The 24,099-nt window shown below is 47.8% G+C and overlaps 3 protein-coding genes across 3 annotated transcripts; all 3 read left to right on the top strand.

Annotated features, from left to right (window-relative positions):
* The first annotated feature begins 1,368 nt into the window (after positions 1 to 1,368).
* Positions 1,369 to 2,583, top strand: LOC120658248 (auxin-responsive protein SAUR36-like). The gene is made up of 2 exons (XM_039936483.1): positions 1,369 to 1,890; positions 2,273 to 2,583. The coding sequence occupies exons 1-2, from the start codon at positions 1,486 to 1,488 to the stop codon at positions 2,309 to 2,311; spliced, it is 444 nt and encodes a 147-aa protein (XP_039792417.1). The 5' UTR covers positions 1,369 to 1,485; the 3' UTR covers positions 2,312 to 2,583.
* Positions 2,584 to 11,762: 9,179 nt separating this feature from the next.
* On the top strand, positions 11,763 to 12,732 carry LOC120658247 (auxin-responsive protein SAUR36-like). Its single transcript, XM_039936482.1, has one exon. It carries the CDS (start codon positions 12,271 to 12,273, stop codon positions 12,676 to 12,678), a length of 408 nt encoding a protein of 135 aa, XP_039792416.1. The 5' UTR covers positions 11,763 to 12,270; the 3' UTR covers positions 12,679 to 12,732.
* Positions 12,733 to 13,469: 737 nt separating this feature from the next.
* Positions 13,470 to 14,429, top strand: LOC120658246 (auxin-responsive protein SAUR36-like). The gene has a single exon (XM_039936481.1). The coding sequence runs from the start codon at positions 13,884 to 13,886 to the stop codon at positions 14,325 to 14,327; it is 444 nt and encodes a 147-aa protein (XP_039792415.1). The 5' UTR covers positions 13,470 to 13,883; the 3' UTR covers positions 14,328 to 14,429.
* Positions 14,430 to 24,099: the final 9,670 nt, after the last annotated feature.

Raw genomic sequence — 24,099 nt, 5'->3', positions numbered from 1 at the left:
TCAGGACCGGGGCTGCCTAGGGTTCATGCAACTAGAGTTTCAAACAACTCCTAAACGTAATGCATAAGCAATAAATATATATATATATATGTGTCATAATTTAAAATTAATAGGAAGTGCACCGGGGCTTGCCTTCGGGCTGCTGCACTGAACTGGGGTCAGACGGGCCTTGGGCCGGGTGCTCACACCTCTCCTCCTGGGCTTGCGTCGGCTGCTCCTGCGGTGCCGCAATCACCTCAAATACGGCGCCCTCAGCTGCGGATGCTACACGTATGCATATGAAATAAATGAGTGCAGCTCAATGATGTAACTACTTTATTTCAAATGGTTTACCCTGCGGACTGTCCGCTCCCCAGTGGCGGACCGTCCGTCGTACTATTTTACCGACCCACCAGCTCCAAGTACCTCTCTGGACAAAACTTCAATCTATACGGCGGACTGTCCGCTCACCCTTAGCGGACCGTCCGCGGTACACCTGCGCCAGCCCACCAGAGACAATAACGCCTCTGGAACAATTTCTAAACTCCAATGCGGACTGTCCGGCCCCCCTTGGCGGACCGTCCGCAGTTCACGTATTCAATCCACCAGAGACGACAATGTCTCTGGACAAAATCCTAGACTCTACTGCGGACTGTCCGCGCCCAAGTGGCGGACCGTCCGCAGTTCAATCCTGCGAATCCCACCAGAGACACCGTCTCTGGACAAACTTCAAGCTTCAACAGCGGACCGTCCGCTCTCCTATAGCGGACTGTCCGCAGGCAACTCTGCTAAACTACCAGAGACAACATCATCTCTGGTCGAAACCTAATCTGACAGGCGGACTGCCCGCACCTCCCAGGCGGACCGTCCACGATACCTAGCTTCTGACCCTCGCCACAGGCGGCAGTACGTGCGGCGGCGACGGCGACGGCCGTTCTCCGGCGCCGTCGACGCACCACGGAAGGGGAAAAAAGACCGGGAAGCACAAGGAACTCACCACGAATCCGTTCCCGCGGTCGGTTCAAGTGGAGGAAGACTGGAGAGGCGGATCAACGGTGGAGCAAGCTTCAAGCACCTCCAATGGTGACCGGTGGGGGTTGGGCGATTCCGGCCGGGGAGAAGCCGAACTGGGGTTTGAGAAGGTGGAGGAGGTGCCGAGGAAGGTTCCCGCACGAGGAATCGAGGTTTGGTGGCCGGAGGAGGGAGATCGATGGAAAAGGGGCGACAACGGCGCGAGCGCTCGGCTCCGCTCGGCTCTGGACGAAGTGAGGAGGAAGAGAGAAATGACGAGTGGGTCCCACATCCATCTAGATAAATATCCGGGCGATGCCTGGCGGACTGTCCGCCGATTCCGCGCGGACTGTCGGCGAGGCAGGTGTTACATCAACACCAACACTTCATCAGTCCATCAGCAAGACAGCAAGCCAAGCACCACACCGAGTAGCTGAACGCCACCTGATAGAAAGGTTATCTGAACATTCAGCCAGGACAGCATCAGAAGCAACCATGGTCAGTGCCAAGAGACTTGTTCAAATGGCGAAGAAGTGGCAAGGAATGGCGGCCCTTGCGAGGAGAAGGATCACCTCGCCGGCGAAAGAAACCGAAGGGTCGTCGTGCAGCACTTCGTCGGTGGCCGGCAAGGGCCACTGCGTGGTGTACTCGGCCGACGGCAGGCGGTTCGTGGTCCCGCTGGCGTACCTTGGCACGGCGATCTTCGGCGAGCTCCTGAGCCTGTCGCAAGAAGAGTTCGGGTTCGCCGGCGACGACGGCAGGATCACACTGCCCTGTGAAGCCGCCGTGATGGAGTACGTCATGTGCTTGCTCCGGAGAAATGCATCAGAGGAGGTCGAGGCGGCTTTCTTGAGCTCCATAGCGAGGCCTTGCCACTATGGAGGTGGCTTGGCGCAATCCATTGGAGTAGACCTGGGCAAACGTCGGGTCGGGTCGGGTTCGGGTCGGGTCAAGGTCGGGTCACGGGTCGCATAGGACGGCCCGCGCCCGACCCGTACCTATCACCGGGTCGGGTCGGGTTGGCCCGTGCACCTTGCGCGGGCGTGTCGGGTCGGGTTTTTTTCGGGTTGGGTCGGGTTTTTTTGGCCTTTGGGTCGGGTTTTTCGGGTTGGGTCGGGTTTTGGGTCAAAAATCACGGCCCGTGCCCGGCCCGTTGATTGTTGCGGGTCAAAAAATACGGCCCGCGCCCACCCGCCACGTAGCTCGGGTCGGGTCGGGTCGGGTTTTTTTCGGGCGGGTTGGGTCGGGTTGTTCGGGTCGGGTGACCCATGCCCAGGTCTACATTGGAGTTAGCCCGCAGCTTGCTGTTTTTAGCTTCTGAAGAACATCATTTAGCTTGTCTTCTCCTTCAAGCTCCTGCATGATGTATGTAAATTGTTACATGTGGAAATTGGAAATAGAATAGAGATGATTTTTTTCCAAAAGAAATGGTGCCGGTTCTCTGAATTAGCAAACTGGGCCCTCATCAACGCATCATAAAACTGAAATCGATTTTTTTCCCGAATACACATGAGAGCTGTGTATCATTGTATTAAGAGAACTGAAATTGTTTTGAAAAAGGCAGTCTGTGAGGGTCCGAATTTGGTGGTTTCATCCTTTCAGGTGGTGTATGGTGTTGTCATGGCACTACGGCGGAGGTCCCACATAATTGTATCCTTTTCGGTGTGGTGCAGTCTTCTTCTGCTGGATTTCTGTCGAAGTAGGGTTGTGTTTGCAGGTTTCGAAGATTACACGGGTGGAATGTTGGTGGTCGGCGTGTCCAATGAGGCGGTTGTTGAGGTCCGAGTCGATGTCCCAGTCCAACTAGACAGAGTTGTCTTGTGGAGTTGCATTGTGCGGCTTGCGTCGATGTTTGTCTTGTAGAGTTGTATTGTGCCGCTTGTGTCGACGTTCCAATCCAACCGGCTAGAGTTGAATTGTCGTTGGCGTGCGTTAATATCCAAATCCAACCTGTTGATTGTGTGTTTTTGTTTTTCCTTTTTGCCTAGTTATGGTCTCCCAAGAACATAACCTTGTATTTTTTCTGCTGTAGTAGAAATATACTCGTCAAATGTTGTTCGTTCAAAAAAAGATGATTTTGTAAAGAGTTAAAACCATTTGTCATACTCGCAAAGTAGTGGTTTATTTGCCATTTCAGACGCTCACATTTGTTTTTTTTTGGTGATTTTTTTATCAAGAATTTGACTGAATTGCTCAACGAACCTAAATAATTTGGAAGAAGCAACTGATTTCATCACTGGATTATAGATGGGGTTCAAAATTCTGTATGAATGAAACTGAACTACCGAAGCAATACGCCGGAAACAACAGACGACGGACTCACTGAAGAGCACCGAGGAAGCTATGAACACACCATGGATGGGCCCAGGCTGACCGTGTTTGGTTGGAGGCGAAAAAAAATTCGCGAATTTTTTTTGCAACTTTGACCACTAATTAAAAGGTATTAAATAAATTCTAATTACACTTCCGCAATCTTGGTTACTGTATCAACACTGTAGCTAATAAGATTTTTGATCGCATGATTAGAGGATGATTAGAGCATGGATACTGTAGTATCTAATCATGCATTAAATAGTCTCATTAGATTCGGTTCGCAAAGTTACACCTATCTGTGAAAATATTTTACCCATAGATTTCATTTCATACTTGTCGTGGGATTTCTAGGGTACCCACAGCCGGGTGGCGGAACGCACCCGCCTATTCCTAGTGAGGAAGAATTCGGGGAAGTACTAGGCAGTTAGGCTAATCTAACACTGAAGCAGGCACGCAAGAACACACGATCTAGAGTGGTTCGGGCCGCCGGAGCGTAATACCCTACATCCACTAGGTGTAGTATTGTTCTTGGTTGGGGATGAACCTATCCTCTGCCGGGTCTTAGCTTTCACCCAGCTTGAGGTTTTCTTCTAGCGGCGCCCCCCATTTATAGACCAAGGGGGTGCGGATACATTGGACGTTGGGGCCCCGACAAGTGGGCCCAACGTGCTGTGCAGCATACTGCGCAGAGTACTCAAATGACTACAGTGGTTACGAATCTTTCCTCCGATATGCTTCCATGCCCTGCTGGCTCTCTGACGAAAGTAGGTCTTCTCTTGTCCCGTCAGCAAGGTGACCGTTGGGGGAACGTAGCTTGCGGCGTGACCTGCTGAGGCTATTATGTAGGCGTCATAATGGGTGGAGCCGAGCCGTCGTATCCACCTGTTATGGCAGACTGATAGGCGCGGCGTGGGCGGCGCCAGCGGTTCCACTATGCACCTTGGTAATACGCGATCAATAGTGCCCCCTAGTCAAAGAATCGCCTCGCCTTCTACTGCATCAATGCGGGCGTCCACCTTCCACAATGAATGCAGTGGTGGGTGAGGCTTAGTATGGAGACCAAGCGGCCTTGTACACGTGTCCGTGCTTGTAGACACGTGTCGGCTCCGGACCACCCCGAGGCAGGGCGTCGACTTCTTCCCTTAGCGAGGGGTCCAGTTACCATACAGGGGGTCCGGGACCCCATGAGGGGTCTGGGACTTCCGCGGGTGTCCGGATCCCCCGAGAGGTCCGGACCCCCGGCTGCTCGGGCTGCCCGCCTCTTCCGGGACACACGTCGCTCCCGGATCTTTCCCAGTCGTGAGGCAGGTCCCGATCCGTTGCCGAGAGATCAGGACTCCGGACCACAGGGGTCCGGCTGTTTGGACGTAGCCAAGGAAAACTTCAAGGCCCTTGCCTAGACATAGCAAGAAGGGGTACCCCAGTCGGGGTACCGACAATACTTCATGAATGCAAAATTCTCTTTTCGCGAATTTTTTTTACGCTAACCAAACACAGAGTCGTTTTTCGGCCAAACACTGCGCCACCAGGGCTGATGCGGCCGGACGACAGAGAAAAGAAGGGGAGGATCCATTTGAAGGGTTTTATGAAAAAAGTTACATCATACTTAATAATTATGATACGATTTAGGGTGTTGTATGAAAAAGGTGGACCACGATTAATAACCGCGATCCACTTGAGTGAGTTTTGTATAACTGTTTGGATAGCGGTAGGCGGTTTTCTGTAAAACCGTCGCCGCCCCTTGCCCCCATAGATGTCCATTCGGGCCGCCCGATCCGGCCCTACAACTTAGCGGGCCGTGTCGGGTCAGCCCACGGGCGGCACCGACGGCCCAGGCACGAGCCCACGGGCCAATTTCGTGCCGGGCCTGCCCGTTTGGCACGCCCAGAAATAGAGTGCCGTGCCGGCCCACGGCCTGGTTTCCAAATTTACATTCAATCAACTCCAAAAAACAAGGAATTTCAGAATCACTTGCAACAGAATTCAGAATCAGAATTTCAGAATCAACAGAAAACAAGGAACCAAAGTAAGCAAAAGATCATCACTTTATAACTTGCAAGTGATGATACAAATTATAGATCTGTTTGCACTTGATCTGTGTGATCAAGTTTTGTCTGCCTCGTTAAAAACCTTCCTAGGTAAAACTCACCCTTGTGAGAAACCCTAGGAAGGAAAAAAGAGTACAGCCCAGATTTATAATTTGAATTCAATTGTTCATTACATTACAATATTATATCACATCATGAGTTTATCACAAGAATAATGAACAGAGGCACACTCTCTCATTGATGCAAATATGCAATGCAATCTTGGTTGGCTTTGCAGTCTTGCTTGCCATTTCCCAAAAGATCAAAATGCCATCAGTTGTTCACTAGACAGACAGCGCATACCCAGTGTTAGAGACAGTTAGGGCTGGAAACGAGCCGAGCCGAGCCAGGCTCGGCTCGGCTCGCTTCGGCTCGGTCGTGCAGTGAGCCGAGCCTGGCTCGGCTCGGCAATTTCACGAGCCCATAGAAGAGGCTCGGCTCGGCTCGTTATCGGCTCGCGAGCTGGCTCGAGCAGGCTCATGAGCCACAGCAGCCCATTGCATTACATAGCAGTTTTTGTAGGAAAAATGCAAACGACAAAGGCTAGAATAAGGCAAACAACAATGTTCTTTAAGTCTTAACAGCAAGCACTGATAAGTCATAACAACAAGGTTCACTTAGCCCCACTAATTATGTTCATGAATGTAACAGCAAGGAAAAAGGCATAAAGTTCATAATAGAATGTAGCTTTGGTGGGCTGGCTGCTGGCAATTTGGGCTGGTTGCTTGGTTTGGCCTCAGCTCGCGAGCCAGGGCAAGCCGGATTGGCTCGGCTCGGCGCTTTAGCGAGCCAAGAAAAGAGGCTCGGCTCGGCTCGTTCCAAGCTCGTGAGCCACTCCAAGCCGAGCCGAGCCGCACCGAGCTCGAGCCGAGCTTTGAGCCGCGAGCTTTTTTTCTAGCCCTAGAGACAGTCCTACCAAGGAAAAAGAATTGCATTAGTATCTAGTACTCTAGTGACATGAATTTGGACAATAAAAACAAGAATGCATTAGTGACTTACTGATTTTCACCAGTCTGCCCTTCACCCAGCAGGTCCTTGTTCAATGCATCTTCCAGATCTTGCACCGCCTTCTCAACCTCGTGATGTGCCCTTGCATCATCCAACTCCCAATCTTTGACACAGGTCAACATCTCCACCGTATGAGGCTGCAACCGTCGGCGCCGCTCCTCGATCACCCTGCCAGTTAGACTAAAGCAAGACTCCGAAAAAATTGTGGACACTGGAACAGACATTATATCTCTAGCAAGAATGGACAGTATGTGATATGTAAGTTTGTGCTCGTGCCACCAACTTATAATGTTAAAGTCATCATCAAAACAAGTAACAGTGTCACTGTCCAGGTAGGAAGACAACTCAGAAACAGCAGCTATTGCAGGAGCAGATGCAGATGCAAGGGGAGTAGAAGAATCAGAAGCAGTAGCACCATAGATCTTACCCCATGTTGTTCTTTTCTTACAAGTAGGTCCTGCTGTTTGAGAGGTCCTTTGCAACTGAACTCCACCAAACTTTGTTTCATATTTGTTAAATAGTTTGTACAATTCAGTTCTTACCTCACTAAAGTAACTGGAATAATCAGAACCAATGGTTTGAGAAAGAAGCTGGAGAACATTCTGAAAACCTCTCATTTTGGCTCTAGGATCTAAAATAAAAGCAAAGGAATACAAAACAGGAATGTTCTGCCAGTATTTGAGGAACTTAAATTTCATAGGAGTAACAATGTTCATAAGCAAAGGATCAAACTCTTGTGTGTGTAAATGACCAGCAATGTCAAGAATATGGTGCAGCATGAAAGGACTGGTTGGGTAATAAACACCAGATAAAGCAATAGTTGAATCATAAAACAGTTCAAGAAACTTCATCATCTTATCAGCAATAGACCAATGACCATCACTGAGTAGTGGCTCACCATTAACCAACCCATAATTAGCACCAATGAAAACAGAGAAGGTGGATCTGTAGGGTAAGAGGTGCTTAAGCATGATATAAGTAGAATTCCACCTCACATCCATATCCAACTGAAATTTTCGAGGGGCTACCCCCTTAACAAGGCAAAAGTTATGAAATTCAGCAATACGTTGGTTGGAAGAGTTCAAATAAGAAATTGTAGTCCTAAAAGCCTCAAGATATGACTTGATCCTCTTCAAACCAGACTTGACAATGAGGTTTATAATTTGACAAGCACAGTGCTGGTGCAAGAGACCACGCACTGTTCGCTCTGTGCCAAGTGGTTTAGGGTCAGGACCAAGGTAACCAAGAAAATTGGGAATAAGTCTAGACATGGCAGAAGCTTTTGAGGAAGCATTATCAAGTGTGACAGAAAACACCTTATCCTTCAAACCAAACTCAGTAACAACAGATTGAACACGTTCAGCAATGTTGGCACTAGAATGTGAAACATCAATTAGCCTAAGACCAAAGACCCTCTTCACTAACTCCCAATCAGCAGAAATAAAATGGATGACAACACTAAGATAGTCTTGCTTAACATTGTCAGACCATATATCAGATGTAAGGCACACAGAAGAAACAGACTTCAAGCATTCAATTAGAGCAAAACGGCGCTCAAGGAAATATTTTTCTAGATCTCTAGTTGTGGTCTGCCTAGAGACTCTAGCAGAACGAGGATTCTGAGCACGCTGAATATATTCCTCAAAAGCATCTTCGAAACCAAAACCTAGAGGCAAATCAAGTCTAGCAATTAAATGGCACAACTCCCTACGAGCAACATCAAGCTTATACTCCCAGGTGTGGACAGAACCATTAGGATTATATTTTAGACGAGACTGAACAAGAGCAGCATGTTTAGCCTTAGAAAGGCATACCTTCTGATGCCGGAGCAAATGCCCAGTACTAGCAGAAGACCAGCCAGAAAGCACATGAGAACAGTGACGACACTTGACAGCAACTCTTACCTTCTTGTCGTTCGGCAAGGTCTCAAAGATCTCGTCGAAGTCATTCCAGGCACCAAATCTGGCACGCTTGAAGTGTGTGCTGGTGCCAGTAGAGACGGATGGAGTAGAGGACGGCATCACAGGAGGGGTCGCAGCACCTGCACCTTCAGTAGCACCGGCATTTAATTCTTCCCAAGAACCTCCTTGATTTATATATTCGTTGAGAAGCTTAGAACCTCTTTTCTCTGCAAAATTCTACTATGTGCTAGCACTAGAATAGTCAACCGGCCCTTTCCAGCCGACTTTGATGGTGATTGTGTCCACCTACATTATCCAGCCCTTTCACTCAGTGGCACGGCCAATCTCCAGTTAGGTAATGATAATCTAGTTACTATAAAATTTATATCTTCCAGAACCATGTGGAGCAACGAATTAGTAAATCGATTGGCACTGTTTATACCGTTAAAACCGGCTACGTTGATTAATCTAGAAACTAGCACCCTCTGGAACTAGGTCCTTAATATCGCAAAGTTCAGAAAAGATATTTAAGAGTTTGAATAAATGTCTTAACTACTAATATCAATCTCTTAAAAATAAATCTATGGAACCTGTTAGCAATCTGAACCTCACCATTCCTTTCGCCGCTTAAATCTCGGGACGAGATTTCTTTAAGGGGGTAGGATTGTAACACCCTGCCTCCGGATGGTCCGCTCTGGAGCGGCGAACGGTCCGCCCAGGTAACACCCAGATATTTTACCTCTTTGTGGGACCCGCCTGTCATATCCTCTTTTCTCCTCCTCACATCGACCAGAGACGAGCTCCGCTCGTCCGCTCGCCCCACTGTCGCCCCCTTTCTTCGATCTCCCTCCTTCGGCCACCATACCTCGATTCCTTGCGCGAACATCTTCCCCAGCACCTCCTCCACCTTTCCCAACCTCCAGCCAGCTCATTCCCGGCCGGAATCGCCCCCGCCACCGCCGGTCACCATTGGAGCCCGCTTGAAGCTTTGCTTCACCGTCGATCCGCTTCTCCAGTCATCCACCGCCCGAACCGACCGTAAGAATGGATTCATGGGAGTTACTTGTGCTCCCTGGCCTTTTTCCCCTCCTGTTGTGCGTCGTCGGCGCCGGTGAACGGCCGCCGCCGCCGCGCTTGCTGCCGCCTGTCGTACACTGTCAAAGAGACGAACCGCTGACGGTCCGCCTAGGAGGGCCGGACAGTCCGCAGGTTAGGTTAGAAAATTGAGCAGAGACGTGGTTATCTCTGATGGTTTCACAGAATTGAACTACGGACGGTCCGCTAAGGAGGGCCGGACAGTCCGCCGTTAGGATTAGAAATTTGTCCAAAGACGTCGTTGTCTCTGGTGGATTGGTGAAGGTGTATAGCGGACGGTCCACTAAGGGTGAGCGGACAGTCCGCCAGTCAGTCTAGAAGTTCTCCAGAAACATTGGTGGTTCTGGTGGGTCGGCCGAGCTGAACTGCGGACGGTCCTCCACTTGGGCGCGGACAGTCCGCTAGAGAGTTTGAAATTCGTCTAGAGACGTCGTGGGTTCTGTTGGGTTGGTAGAGGTGTATTGCGGATAGTCCGCTCCTGGATCGCGGACAGTCCGCAGTATAGTTGTAAGTTTATCCAGAGACGTTGGTAGGTCTGGTAGGTCGGCAAATTGAGCTGCGGACAGTCCGCTGCTGCATAGCGGACAGTCCGCCAGCTAGTCCATTATGCGTATAGTTCTTTTGTAAGAAGGAAATTTTAGTTGCACTAATTTATATCCAATGTATATGCATTTAATTGGTATTTTATATGTATTTATGCATATGCATTATTGCACCTCATTTAGGTACGCTAGATGTGCACGTGTGGACATAAAGCACGCGGTGTTGGAGTCGACCCACAAGGCGGTGTCGGTGGACATATTCAGAAGATGGAAGGACCCGCTGAAGCAACCGAAGACCCGACCCAAGTTCGGAAGGGCCCAAGGCCTTGGTAGAATTAACACTAACTTAGTGTTACCCCCAGGCAAGCCCTGGTGCATGACCTACTATTTTAAATTATGTCTCACTATATATGGATTTATTACTTATGCATTATGTTTCAGGAATTGTTTGAAACCTTGGTTGCATTATCCCTAGACTCCCTTGGTCTTATACTAGTATGTGTAGGTCGATAGTACTGCTACGCTTAATAGATTTCGGTAGAAGTCGAGTGATTTCTTGTCACTCGCGAGCTATAGGATAGAAGTCGAGTAATCTCTTGTTACACGCGAGATATAGGATATCCTTATATTTTGGTACATGAGCTATTGGAATAATAATGGAATGAAGGAAAATTGAGATCGGATGGAGAATGATGATGAGATGTAGGTATGGCAGCAGGACAGGGTGCCTGGGTGTCTTAGCTCCGTCTGTGTCGATTAAGGACCGATCCGTTATCGGCAGTGCTGATCGGGGATTGAGCTGTACTAACCGCATGCCGGGAGTAGGAGGTAGTCGAAACCGGTAAGCCTAGTACTGCCTCGTGTCGAAAGTACAGAACTTCATCACCACCCCTTAGGGCGAGTCGGGTAGTCGCGGAGAATTGGATGCATGTATTTACTTTTGGTGGTCTCTCGTTGAGCCCGGCTGACTATATGTAGGTGGGGCGGTTCTGTAGTTCGAGGCGGGGAGGGGAATGGTTGGCTCGTATCGTCCGACGGGGCAAATGCGTGCCGTGATGGTTAGGTCCACCTTGCAAGGTTAAATCGAATCGATTTGCCGTATCTCGCGGTTACGAGATCCTTGATCTCTTTGCTGCATTGTAGCAAAATGTTAGATGGTGAATTATATATATATAATGTTGAACACCTTGAATTATTATGATTGCTCCACCTTGCGTGCAATAGTTGATTTGTGCAAATATTAGATTGAGGTTAATTTATATAGAACTTGGAGCTAAAATATTGAAAATAAGGATCCACTTTTAGATGTTTTTCTGCAAAATAAACCACCAGCCAGATGCCTTGCATGTCTAGATATGTGTGCTAAGTTATACCCACTAGTCGGGTAAGTCTTGTTGAGTATTAGTTGCTCAGGGTTTGTTGTTACCCTATTTTCAGGTATAGGAGTTAACCAGGATTCGCATCGGCGGGCTCGATGTGACGTCCTGTCTTCACGCCTCGGTAGTTCTCGACTTATTTAGTTTGTTTTATTTATTCTCTAGTAAAAATACTCTGTAAGTTAGATTCTCTTCCGCTGCTATCATTTCTTTTGTAAATTTAAAAGTTAAAGCTGTTTTGTAAAAGCATTAATGTTAATTACTATTTTTGTAAGATTTTTTCATGCTGGTACCTTCTGCGCTCGCCGTCGTGCGAGACTTCTGGTGTGTTTCGATCGTCCTGTGGGTTGGAAACAGCCTGTCAAGTTACACTTAATTAAGCTAATACACCAAATGATAGCGGTTACGCTTAATTAAATGCTTTAACTCAGCGGGTCTGTCACAGGATGATTGGCAGGGGACAAGGCCATGATCTTGGACGTGCGTACATTTTGGCTCAGACATTTGAAGAGGCCAAAACTGATCATGACATGTTGGACCCAATGTTTATGTGGTCCTCATGAGGAATGCTCGACAGCACGGGCAAGTCAGTATGTCAGCACATTGAGGATACCCTAGTGGGGCAAAACACTGAAACTATTGGTTCCAGCAGTGCCAAACAGATGGACCAGATTAATCTAATCAAGATCACACTGCTTCTTCCTGCAACAATGCATGTTCTGAAATCATGGCCTTGTCTCCTGCCAGCCAGATGAGCTGATAGCTGCACTTAACCACATGCTTCTATTTGCTATCGCATATAAATCCATCACCTTAGCGCCAATACTTCATCGGTCCATGAACAAGCTAAGCACCACACCTAGAGCTGAACATCACCTGATACAAGCTGAGCTTCTCTGAACTTTCAGACAAGGCAGACACCGAATCAGCCATGATCAGTGCCAAGTGACTCGCTCAGATGGCAAGAAAGTGGCAAAGAAAGGCCGCTCTGACGAGGAAGAGGCTCATGCCCACCGTGGCGAAAGAGACTGACGGATCATTGTGCAGCACGTTGTCGGTGGCCAGTAGGGGCCACTGCATCGTGTACTCAGCTGATGGCAGGCGGTTTGAGGTCCCGCGGACGTACCTTGGCTCAATGGTTTTATGTGAACTCCTAAGCATGTCACAGGAGGAGTTCGCGTTTGCAGGCAATGAGTGCAAGATCATGCTGCCCTGCGACGCTGTGGTGATGGAGTATGTGATGTGCTTGCTTAGGAAAGAGGACCCTGAAGAGGTTGAAAGAGCGTTCCTGAGCTCCATGCCGAGGCCTTACCACTGTGGAAATGGCCTGACGCAGCCCATGGGACTTGATGTTCCTAGCTTTTGAAGATTAGTACTAAACAGCTAGAGCTAGCATCTGTTCCCGTTTTGATTCTTTCTTCCTTACCACTGTGGAAATGGCCTGACGCAGCCCATGGGACTTGATGTTCCTAGCTTTTGAAGATTAGTACTAAACAGCTAGAGCTAGCATCTGTTCTTGTTTTGATTCTTTCTTTCACCTCTGCTTCCAATTCTTTCACCTCCATGTCCCATGGCCTGACGCAGCCCATGGGACATGGAGCTAACATGATTGCATACCAAGAAATTGAACACCAAGTTCTCCAAATTCTGGTCTAATAAACTGAGCTGTTATACTCTCTGTTTTTTAAATCTTTAAGAACCGACTATAATGTCTTAGATTTACGTAGCGCTGGCATTGTACCATAAGTACGTATCCCCCCCCAAATAGAAAACTATGGTGTTAATGTGGGGCTCACACTAGCGATTTCGACAACTTTAAAACTATAGCAGTGCTCAGACTAGCATTGATATGCGGGAAGATTGCAAAAGTGCTTATCACTGTCCCAAGATACCAGCGTGCTAATTTTGTAGGTCCATGCTCGAAGAAGCGACGAAACGAAGCTCACATGAGATGATGGAGATCCAACAAACCACCAATGGAAGAAGTGATATGAAGCTGTCGAGCAAGTTGCCTGGACCGTCGAACACTTCCATCTGGTTGGTCAGATACAATGTGCTATGAGAATGGACAACTGTCAGACTACATGTCCCAATCTGAGGATCCTATTCAGATAGGAATGACATATTAATCACCCAAAAACAATAAATCACAGACAGAAAATGGTCCTAACTCCTAACATGTTGGGCCCAATTTACATGTGGTCTTCATAAGGTATGCTTCATGGACAGAACTGGTCAGTAGGGCAGCATATTGTGATATCCACACAATGCAACTGGCTAGTGTCTCCAACAAGTGTCAACACCGGTGGGCCGGACCTGGAGAAATCCAATCGAAATCATGTTGCTTTCTCTTGCAACACTGCATGTTCAGAGCTCGTGGGCATGTCTCTTGCCAGCCGGAGCTGATAGCTGCTCTTGACCCGCAGGCTCCTCTTTCCCTCCACCTATAAATCCACCAGTTTAGCACCAAGACTTCATCAGTCCATCAGCAAGCTAAGCACTACAGCTTGTAGCTAAGCACCAAGACTGCTCTCTGAACTTTTAGCCACAACAGCAGGAGAAGCAACAACCATGGTCAGTGCCAAGAGACTTGTTCAAATGGCGAAGAAGTGGCAAAGAATGGCGGCCCTCGCGAGGAAGCGGATCACGTCACCGGCGAAAGAAACCCAAGGGTCACCGTGCAGCACGTCGTCGGTGGCCAGCAAGGGCCACTGCGTGGTGTACTCGGCCGACAGCAAGCGGTTCGAGGTCCCGCTGGCGTACCTCGGTACAGCGATCTTCGGCGAGCTCCTGAGCCTTTCCCAGGAGGAGTTCGGGTTCGCCGGCGATGACGGCAGGATCACGCTTCCCTGCGACGCTGCCGTGATGGAGTACGTGGTGTGTTTGCTCAGAAGAGACGCATCAGAAGAGGTCCTGAGGGCGTTCCTGAGCTCCATGGCGAGGCCTTGCCACTGTGGAAATGGATTGGGTCAATCTGTGGGAGTTAGCCAGCAAGTTGCTGTTTCTAGCTTCTGAAGATTAGCGCTCAGATTGGTTTCTTTTCCTGGCATGATACATGTAAATAGTTAGATCTGAGATATTGGATGTGAGAACCGCCCAATTTGCTCTCGGTTTAGGTGAAATTATTGATTAATCTTTTAAGATAAGGGCTAGCACGTGTCGCCTCTCGACACGACACGTGCTAATCCACACCTTAGAGTCATTTAACCAACACAATTCATCTAAAACGAGAACAAACCCGGTAGTCCCGGTACGTGTTTGCCACATGCCCATGATTAAGCACACGTACCGTTACACAAGCACGTACATTGCCGATGATCCACAAAGAGCAATTTTACACACTTAAACTTACAAGTTCAATATATGAGGGTTCAACTAACTTCTATTACAAGCCTTGGGCTCACGAAAGCCATATTAAACAAAAATTTAAAGATTATTATATTTACATGCTTTCACAGAGCTCGACTACGATATCAACATACTAAAATAATGATGCATTGCTCAAGGACATCATCACAGCCACAACGATCTACTCCTCCCCGCATTTGGATCAGCGGGGTAGAAGTGGCCGAACACCACTTCCGGCTCACCTGCAACTAGGTTTTGAAAGAAACCTGAGTACAAAAGGTACTCGCAAGACTTACGCGATTAAATAAGTAATAATTATGCAAAGGCTCAAATGAAAGCTTTAGGGTTAAGTAAATATTACATAACCAGAGCTCTCTAAACTATCACCTAGCTAGATTAATTATTCTTGCCCAAACCCCAAAAGTTTGAGTTGATTAAGAGCATAATATGAAATACAATTGATTCTAGAAGCGACATTAACCATTACCAACTGAACCGAACTTTCTACGAAGAGTTCAACGGACAAAGAGCTTGCTCATAACCGAGAGCACGGCAATTTGAATTGATTTAAACCTTGCAAGGGTGTACTACTTTACCTACACGACGCGAGGACCATGCGACTCACCCAACCGATCACGCCGGGCAAGGGGTACTCACGTCAACCGTTCCCAACAAGGCTCGATCATTGAATCTTCACACCTTAGTTACACGTAGAGACTTAGTTTCCACTTGGGACATCTCTAAACTTTCCTACACGTAGGTCCACCCGGGGACACCTCTAAGCCTCTCTGCATAGCCCTTGGCCACGTATCTAGGACTGTACATCAATGATCAAGTTAAAGAAGGTAATTGGCTTATCCGTACCATTATATTGGATATGTGGTAGCACGAAAGGTGCTCAAAGCCGATGTCATCCACAGACGGACCTTAAACGATCCAAGCGGACTTGCCCATGTGACTCCATTCACTAGGCCCTACCATTCCGCTCGAACCTTGAGGCTACCAAACCCTTAACAACCAAACCGAACCAGTGCGATCAAGGGTAACCGGTAAATGTGATCCTCCAAACTATTCCTGTCTAGCGAGCGATATAAATATTCTAAGCAGGGCTAAGCATCTAGTCAAGTTAAGTGATTAACTGACTAACTAGTGCCAAGAACAAGGATAACAAATCAAGGAAGGATAATGCACACAGATAGGTACAAGAATGCAATACATACATTATATATATATATATATATATATATATATATATATATATATATATATATATATATATATATATATATATATATATATATATATATATATATATATATATAACCCCAACATTACCCGGTGAGATAACTATCTAACTCAGATTAAATAGGAGCAATGAATCATGCTTAGCTGCTTGTCTCGGTTAGCTTCGGGCTCGACCGCGAACGGGACTCCGGGTTCCGGGCCTCCGGCTCAACGGACTCGGTGGGCTCCACGGGTTCGACCTCCGACGGATCGGTCACTATAATGCATGAAGCGATGCGTATGCATTAGTATGATGCGGTAACATGAAAATGACATGCGATGAATGACACATGGATGAAACATTATGCAAAGGCACAAACAATTATGACCACGCTAATCAAGCACTAAACCCTATCTAGGCAAAATAACCTTCGGGCAAGCAATTTGAAACTAGGAGAACAAATAGTTCACACAAATCATAAGATAAACTGCGCATGCAAAGGGCATCACAAAGGACTCATGAAAATTGGATTTGCATCAAAAACATTTTCCTATAATTAATCATAAATAGATCAATTTTCAGCCACTCTAAACAAGTAAATTCGGAAAAGGAATGCAAACTTAACTAAAAAAATCCATGAAAATTATCATAGATACTAGGCATGAAAACAAAGGTAACAAAACTGGTTTCACCCTTTTATCCCTTTCTAGCCAAAAGTTCTGCATTAAACCATTTTCGGACAGAACAAATGAAAACACACTAAAACCCTAACAAATATCAAGGAAACATACAAAACAACATTTTTCCTAAGTAGATCTCAGCAATACGAACCCAACAAAACAAGTTTCATATTTTTTGAAGCTATACACAAATTTCTATGGATTTTGCAAACTTGCTGCTTAAATAAACATGCTTGAAAATGCTAGGGCACACAGATCCGGCCACACCAGCCAGGCTAGAGGCCGACAGGTGGGCCCCACGGGCAGGGGCTCCCCCGGGCAGGGTCAAGGCAGGCCGGGAGGCCTTGACCCAGGGTGCGCGCGGCCAAGGCGCGCAGTGGGCGCGGCCACAACGTGCACGCGGCGCGACGCGTGCGCGCGCGCACGTGAGGCGACGGCGGCGGCGGCGCGAGGCGGCGCGGAGAGGCGGGGCCGGAGTGGGGCGGGGGAGGCGCGCACGGGATGGAGGCGGTGGCGGTGAGCCTCACCGGTGACGGCGTGGACGGGGAGCGAAGACAGACGGGCGGCGCGGCGGCGTTGGGCGGCGGCGGACGGCGAGCTCCGCCGAGAGACCAGCAGGGAGGGGGAGGAGGCCGGGTGAGGGCCCAAATCGGTCGAGGATGGGGAGGGCTAGGTGGTGCACGCACTAGATTGGGGAAGACCTCACCGGCGGTGGCGAATCGCGGCGGCGACGGAGCTCAGACCGCGGCGGCCATGGTGGAGCAGGGCTAGGGTTTGGGGGGAAGAAGGAGCCGGGCGCGGATAAGGAGAGGGCAAGCGAGCGGAGGGCGCTGCGGATAAGGATGCGTGCGGAATGAGGATGGCCGGCGCGTGGCGTGAGGTTGGTGTAGCAGCACCGCCTAAATTAAACCGGCTTAAATGCACTAACCATCATTTTAATACTTAATCAAGTTACTGTGCACTTAAAATGGTGTAATCTGACAGGCTGTCAGGTAAATCCCGATTAAACTACTGTACTCCAGGATCACAATTGCACTGGTAGACCCATACAAAGACGAGCACAGGTGATATAAGCATACAGAAAACCTCAAATTAATTTACAACACTGATCTTACATAAAAGCTTTAAATACAAACTACAGAGTTCAAATACACAGCGGAAGTTTAAAACCGAGTTCGAAATACAATACGTAACTACGAACGACGATACAAGGTGAGCTCCACATCCTGCCCACTGATGTGATGCCAACTTGCCCGATCTTCACGGGGAAGATGGGGCCCACTCGACGGTCCAACCCGGAGGAAGCGGTTGTCCAATCCAGGACGCATAGACCTCCTCGAAGTCAGCGGGAACACAAACTACCCAGAAGGGTTACAACAACAACCCTGAGTATACTAATACTCAGCAAGGCTTACCCGACTCTGGGTATACTTAGCCCATTACCTAGACATGCAAAGCTTTTTGGCTCTGGAGTTCTTTTGCTGAAAGGCTGCTAACAGTGAATCCTTACTTTCACTATTTTAGCTTCATTTAGTATAGCGAGTATTAACTAAATTCGCTTAAGTATCTAGAGCACACATGGTGGATCAGATTATCCTTCAGTAACTCACATACCAACCTTTTCCATTCCGTTCTCATTCCACTTTCTTACTACGATGTGACACAGTGACCAAGGCTCTCATATCCGCGAGTCACGGCGAATCAATCCGATTTAACCTTGCATGGTGGACCTAACTCACACGACACGTGCAACCCTGTCGGGCTACACGTGCCAACTGTTCCTATCATCACCCCGACGTCTGAATCACGCCTGCCAAAACCCGGGTGAGGAGCCCCACACGGCGAACACCCAGTGGACCCGAGGGCGACTACAACACCCGCCATCATCCCACTCCCAGAGTAGCAAGTCGCGATTCAAAGTATCATTGCAATTCAAGTAATGAGCTTACCGGTTTCGACTAACTCCTACTCCCGGCATGTGGTTAGTACTGTTCAATCCTCGATCAACAATGCCAACAACGGTACGGTCCTCAAACGACACATGCGGAGATTTCTTTTCATCCATTCCATATCCATAATCCAACTCATTCCCGCCCGGTCTCCATTTCTCTTTTCCTCCTTGATTTAATCTCAAGCAACTTTGCCATTAGAACAAGGACCTATAACACGCGAGTGATAGGAATCACTCGACTTCTACCAAAACCTAGTTAAGCATTGCAGTACTAACGATCTGCACACTAGTAGAGACTCATAGGTACCTATGGAAAATATGCATACTAGGGTTTCATACAACTCCTACAAAAGTAAATGCACAATTACTTAGGTAAACATTTAATACTAGAAGTAAGGGTTATGCTCCGGGGCTTGCCTTGCAAGTCAGCGGGGTTAACGAGGTCTTCTGGATCTGGCTCGGCGGCTGCTTTGGCTTGCGGTTCCCCTGCTTACGGCTCCGGGATCGGCTCAGCAACCAGCTCGTAGACGTCTTCGTTCGTGGCGTCTACACGTATGAAAAAGAATGTCATACACTAACTTAAACGATGCATGGCGGCCAAGATGCAATGCAATGCGATTAAAAGATGACATGCCTGGCAATCCTTTAACGAACAACAAAGAAACCAAGCAATAAAGGAAACGGCTTGGCGCTGCTAGGCAAGTTTAATTTCCAACTTAGTTTAGCCTGAAGTGTTTCCTTTCAAGCAAAGCTATTAAACTTACTTAGGACGACTAATCGCACATCTAGAGCACAAGGAAAACATAAACTACGGACTTAAAATTAACTAACCACAAGAATAGAGGATAAACGCTGAAGCAAGGAACTAAATAAAGATCAAAACATAACACGCCACAAGGATCTAGTAGCACAACTTTTCTATCATGAAAAACTACTGATAAGGAGTGCATAAATAAATTACCAACACTTATTGATATAGAAAAGTATTTACTTTAACCCTAGAAAAGAAAATCAAACAACAATAGATCCACAAACATGCACATAGGCCATGCACCTGAAAATTTTTCACTGGACTATACATACAAAGAGTAATCTACTGAATAAATTTCATAATTTTTAGAGCAACGGTACAACCGGTATTAAATAAAATATCTTAAACACAAACTGAATTTTTAGCAGGGGCAAAACTGACATTTCACATGCATAAGTTTTTTTTTCTAAAGATCTCGATCTAAGCAACTCAACAAAATTTAGTTTGCATTTTTTCGCATTTTACTTTATTTTCTACAAATTTTCATAGCTTTCAGTTGAAATAAATAATAATTCCTGGAAACAAATAAAACAAAAAGGGGGGCTGACAGCCGGGCCCCACACGTCAGTGGGAGCCCAGCGCCCTCCCCTGCTTCATGCGTGCCCACGCCCATGGCTGTGGCTGGCACGGCGGCCAGGCAAGGCGGCGGCGGCGACATCCTCGCCGAGCCCACGGCCAGGACAAGCAGGCGGCCCAGGGCGCACGGTGGGGGCATGGGGCCCCGCGCAGGGCGGCCCCGCGGGGTGCACGCGCGGCGCGCAGAGCGCCCGCGGCGGCATGCGGCGGGAGCGGCGGCGCGGCCACGCCAGCCGGCACAGGGCCCGGTGGCGGCGCTGCGGGGCGGGGCAAGCACCAGCGCGGCCGGGCGGCGCCGGCGCGCGCGGTGGCGAGGCCCGGAGCCGCGCGGGCTCTGCCCGCTGCGTGCGGCGGCGGGAGTACGGTGGCCGACGGCGGCGCAGCACGTTCCCGGCGGCGGCGGCGCGGAAATCGAACGGGGAAGAGGTCGGGGAGGGAGAGGAGGTCGCGGCCGAGCTCACCGTGGGCTCGATTTGGGCGGAGAAGTGCCGGGAGATGGGGTTCGACGAAGAGGGGCGGAGGTCCGGTGGGCGCAATGGCGGCCGGGTTCGGCGGGCTCGATTCCGGCCGGGTTTGGGCACGGCCGAGCTCGGGAATGGGTGGAGGAAGCAAAGAGCGAGGTGAGGGAGGCTCTGGTGCGGAGGATCGAGGCGGGGTGGCGAGGTATGGCCGGCGCGGCGAGCGGCGGCGCACTACACGGGCTCGGCTCCGCTTGAGCTCGACGGGAGCTCGAGGAAGGAGAAAGAACGGACGAGAAGCATCCAGGACGTGCGCGAGGATAAGGGCGGCGCATGGAGGGTGAAGTTCGCCACGACGGCCGACGCGTGGCATCGCCGGCAGCTGCCAGTTCGCCGGCATGGGCACGCTCAGGAGAACAGGAGAAGCACAGTAATGGTTTTGACCGAATTTGACACGCGTTTGACCGCCCGAAACTCAAAATTTTATATAGGAACTTGAAATTTGGCCAAAATAAAAGTTGTAGAGGAAGAGAAGGTCTACAACTTTTGTTTTGGGCAAAAGTTGATTCGAGGCTCGGATCAAGGAGAAAAACGAGATCGAACGTAGCTAAGTCGAAAGTTACTATGCAAACTCGTTTAGCGCTAATGACGCGCTTAAGCTATGATTAGCGATTAAACATGTGATTAGCGAGCACGATTAACACAGGGGTGTTACAGTTGGCCGGCGGCGTGGCGATGCGTGCGCGCCGAGCAGAGCAGAGAGAGGAGAGAAGAGGAGGCTGACGAGTGGGCCTAGGCGAGGAAAAAGAAAGAAACAAGTTTGAAATTCGAAACGAAGTTGTTCCCGAGCTCAAAATTTCACCAAATTTTTACTGGAGATAGATAAAATCACCAAGAACACAATTCAATAATAATCACTTGAAAATATTTTGTAATTTGGTAGAGGCAAAAAGAACAAAGAGACTATTTTTGAAATTTCCTTGAATTTTGTGGCTCGGTTCAAAAGTCATAAAATCTTGAAAAAATATTTTCAAATCAACATTTGAAATCTAGTATTTAAATAAAATTTTTGAGGGCCATGTTTCAAAACAAAATTTGAACTTTCTTAACAAGCACATATTCATACATACACAAAATTGAATTCAAAACAAAGCACACATGCACATGATGCTCCTTTATGCCTTAATGATGCTTATGATGATGTTGTTTAAGTGTTAAGCATGTTTTTACATTTGGGGTCGTGACATTGGAAATGAAAGTAGATATGATTTTTCGAAAAGAAATGGAATGCACTTGTTGGGCTGCAAGAAGAAATGGAATGTCCTTTCTGGAGTTCAAAAAGTAGATATGAAAGCCACACGTTGGGTTGCCCCAATCAAAATGTTCTCCTCCACACCTCTGGTTTCTGGTAATGGCGAATTCCAGAAAGTAACCAGCGCTCACAGTTCGCAGCTGCTGACTCACCCAACAGTTGAATCAATCTAAATCTAGTCCAAACAATCATGGTGCAGACATCACACGCACCGGATTGCACGGCCTTGTCCCTTGCCAACTCATCCCAATTATAATGCACTTCCCCGTTAGACGTCGAGAACAGGAAATGGAGAACAGTCATGCAAAGAAGGTGGCCATTTTCGTTGAATAGAGAAGGGCACTGTCAAGCTAGTTGGATAGGCTCTGCATCAATTAAGACAGTCCCATCACACCTAATCAGGTTGTTAACCATTAGGGTTAGTTCAGGACCAAAGCACGCACAAATCCAACTAAGTCAGACATCCCACCTGCTAAACTAAGACTACCCAGCCATGATGCATACCCCCTATGACCCTGGCTCAACATCTGATTGCAATCTCGGTGGTATTGCATTACGAGGTATAATAACAGAATCCATAAGTGAAAAATATTTGCTATCTGCAATAAACATATAAACATAAGAAGATAATCTAATACTATTTCAACAGGGAGACAAACCTATCCACCAATAAAAAGCTGGACCCAAGATGCATATATATAAAAAGCTGCAAGAGCTAATTAAAATTAATATAAAAATAATATTTATAGCTAACAATTATAATTATCTATCTCCAAGCATAGGGTACCCAATCTCGGATACAGTGGTCAGGCATCCAGTCTTACCTACTTACTTTTCTTGCTCAGGAAGAGGGGCACCACAAAGATAGCAAACTCGATTATCGAATATATAAGGAAAGGTATGTGAAAGGATCTTAAGATGCCTAGAGGGGGGTGAATAGGCAATCTGCAATTTAAAACACTTAACAAAATGGTCAGACACAGACCAGCCCGGATACTCCGGGTAGAAGCCCGGATACTCCGGGTTTTAGTGATCCGGAGTATCCGGAGCTATATCCGGAGTCTCCGGGTATGAACGACCTGAAAGGAAACTGCAAGAATCTATGAATGAAAAGTAGATCGAGTCAAAGTAAGAGTACCAGGGGTTCCTTAAGGTTGATATCCAACAAACAAAACTTACTAGAAACTCATGAGTGAGTAGATCGAGCTCAAACCCTAAAAAAGAAGTCTCACAAGCAAATAGCAAATAAATCAAGTAAACTAATCACGAAGGTGATAAGGATTTGTTTCCCGAAGTTCATACCCGAAGGTGCTACGTCTCCGTTGAGGAAGGATTCGAGAGACGGTGCTCAAAAACCCCTATGCTCCTCTTCCAAGGGCGAGATCACCTCTCAAGCCCAAGGTTACTCACTATGGATTCCTCGACGAGGAATGGAGCTTACAAACTTCTTGTGCAGCTCACAATCTTGATTGAGCAATCACAAGCACGCCTAGCCGTCTAGGAGCACAAGGCTCCAAGAGTAACAAACTTGAATCCGCGGCCTTGACCAAAACCAAGTGCTCAAGAGATGGGAATGAGGCTCACTTGCACTAATCCTTACTCTTGCTTGCTTCTCACTCAAATCCCTCAAGGGAATCACTCAAGAATGGAGAAAAGGGAGTGGGAGAGCTTTTTCTTGGCTTAGGTTTGAGTTCAGCTCGTCAAAGTGGCAAGAGGGAGGGCTGAAGGGGTATGGTGGGGGTATTTATAGTCTTCAGCCCAGAAATAGCCGTTGGGCGAAAGGGTACCCAGAGACTCCGGGTATATGCCAGGAGACTCCGGGCAATACAAGTTTTTCAGCCCGGGAACAGCACCCGGACACTCCGGGCAAAGAGGTCCGGAGTATCCGGCCCTATACCCGGAGTATCCGGGTTAGGCAGGGAAACTTCGATTTTTGCTCTCTTGAATTGTTTTGTGGCTCACAAGTATTTGTCTAGGTTCTCTTGAGCACTAGTTTCAAGTCAACACCTTTGAATTAAGTCCCTCTTAATAGTACGACATCCCTATACTCAAATTTCAAAAAATAAAATCTAATTCCATGAGTATGCTTGAACACCGCCTTTTTCATTTTCTTTTTGAGGGGCCATACGCCATCACTTGATTCACCTATACATATTCATCACCTGCACACATGCTTAATTACATAATTAAATATACATGTGTTTTGTCATTATTCACCAAAACCCACTTAGGGGTCTAGATCACTTTCAATCTCCCCCTTTTTGGTGATTGATGACAACCCACATGTAGCTCATTTGATTAACATAAAATGATAAACATCTAGCATATAAGAGCTCCCCCTTAATGTATGCCATAAACTTTGAATTTCAATTTTGACTTGACATGTCAACAATTTTGGCATATATATCAAGAGAACCACAAAAGCT

The sequence above is a fragment of the Panicum virgatum genome, chromosome 2N, assembly GCF_016808335.1.
Source record: "Panicum virgatum strain AP13 chromosome 2N, P.virgatum_v5, whole genome shotgun sequence".
Classification (NCBI taxonomy): domain Eukaryota; kingdom Viridiplantae; phylum Streptophyta; class Magnoliopsida; order Poales; family Poaceae; genus Panicum; species Panicum virgatum.
Note: the sequence above shows the minus strand (reverse complement) of the source record. Positions and strands in the feature narration are given on the sequence as shown.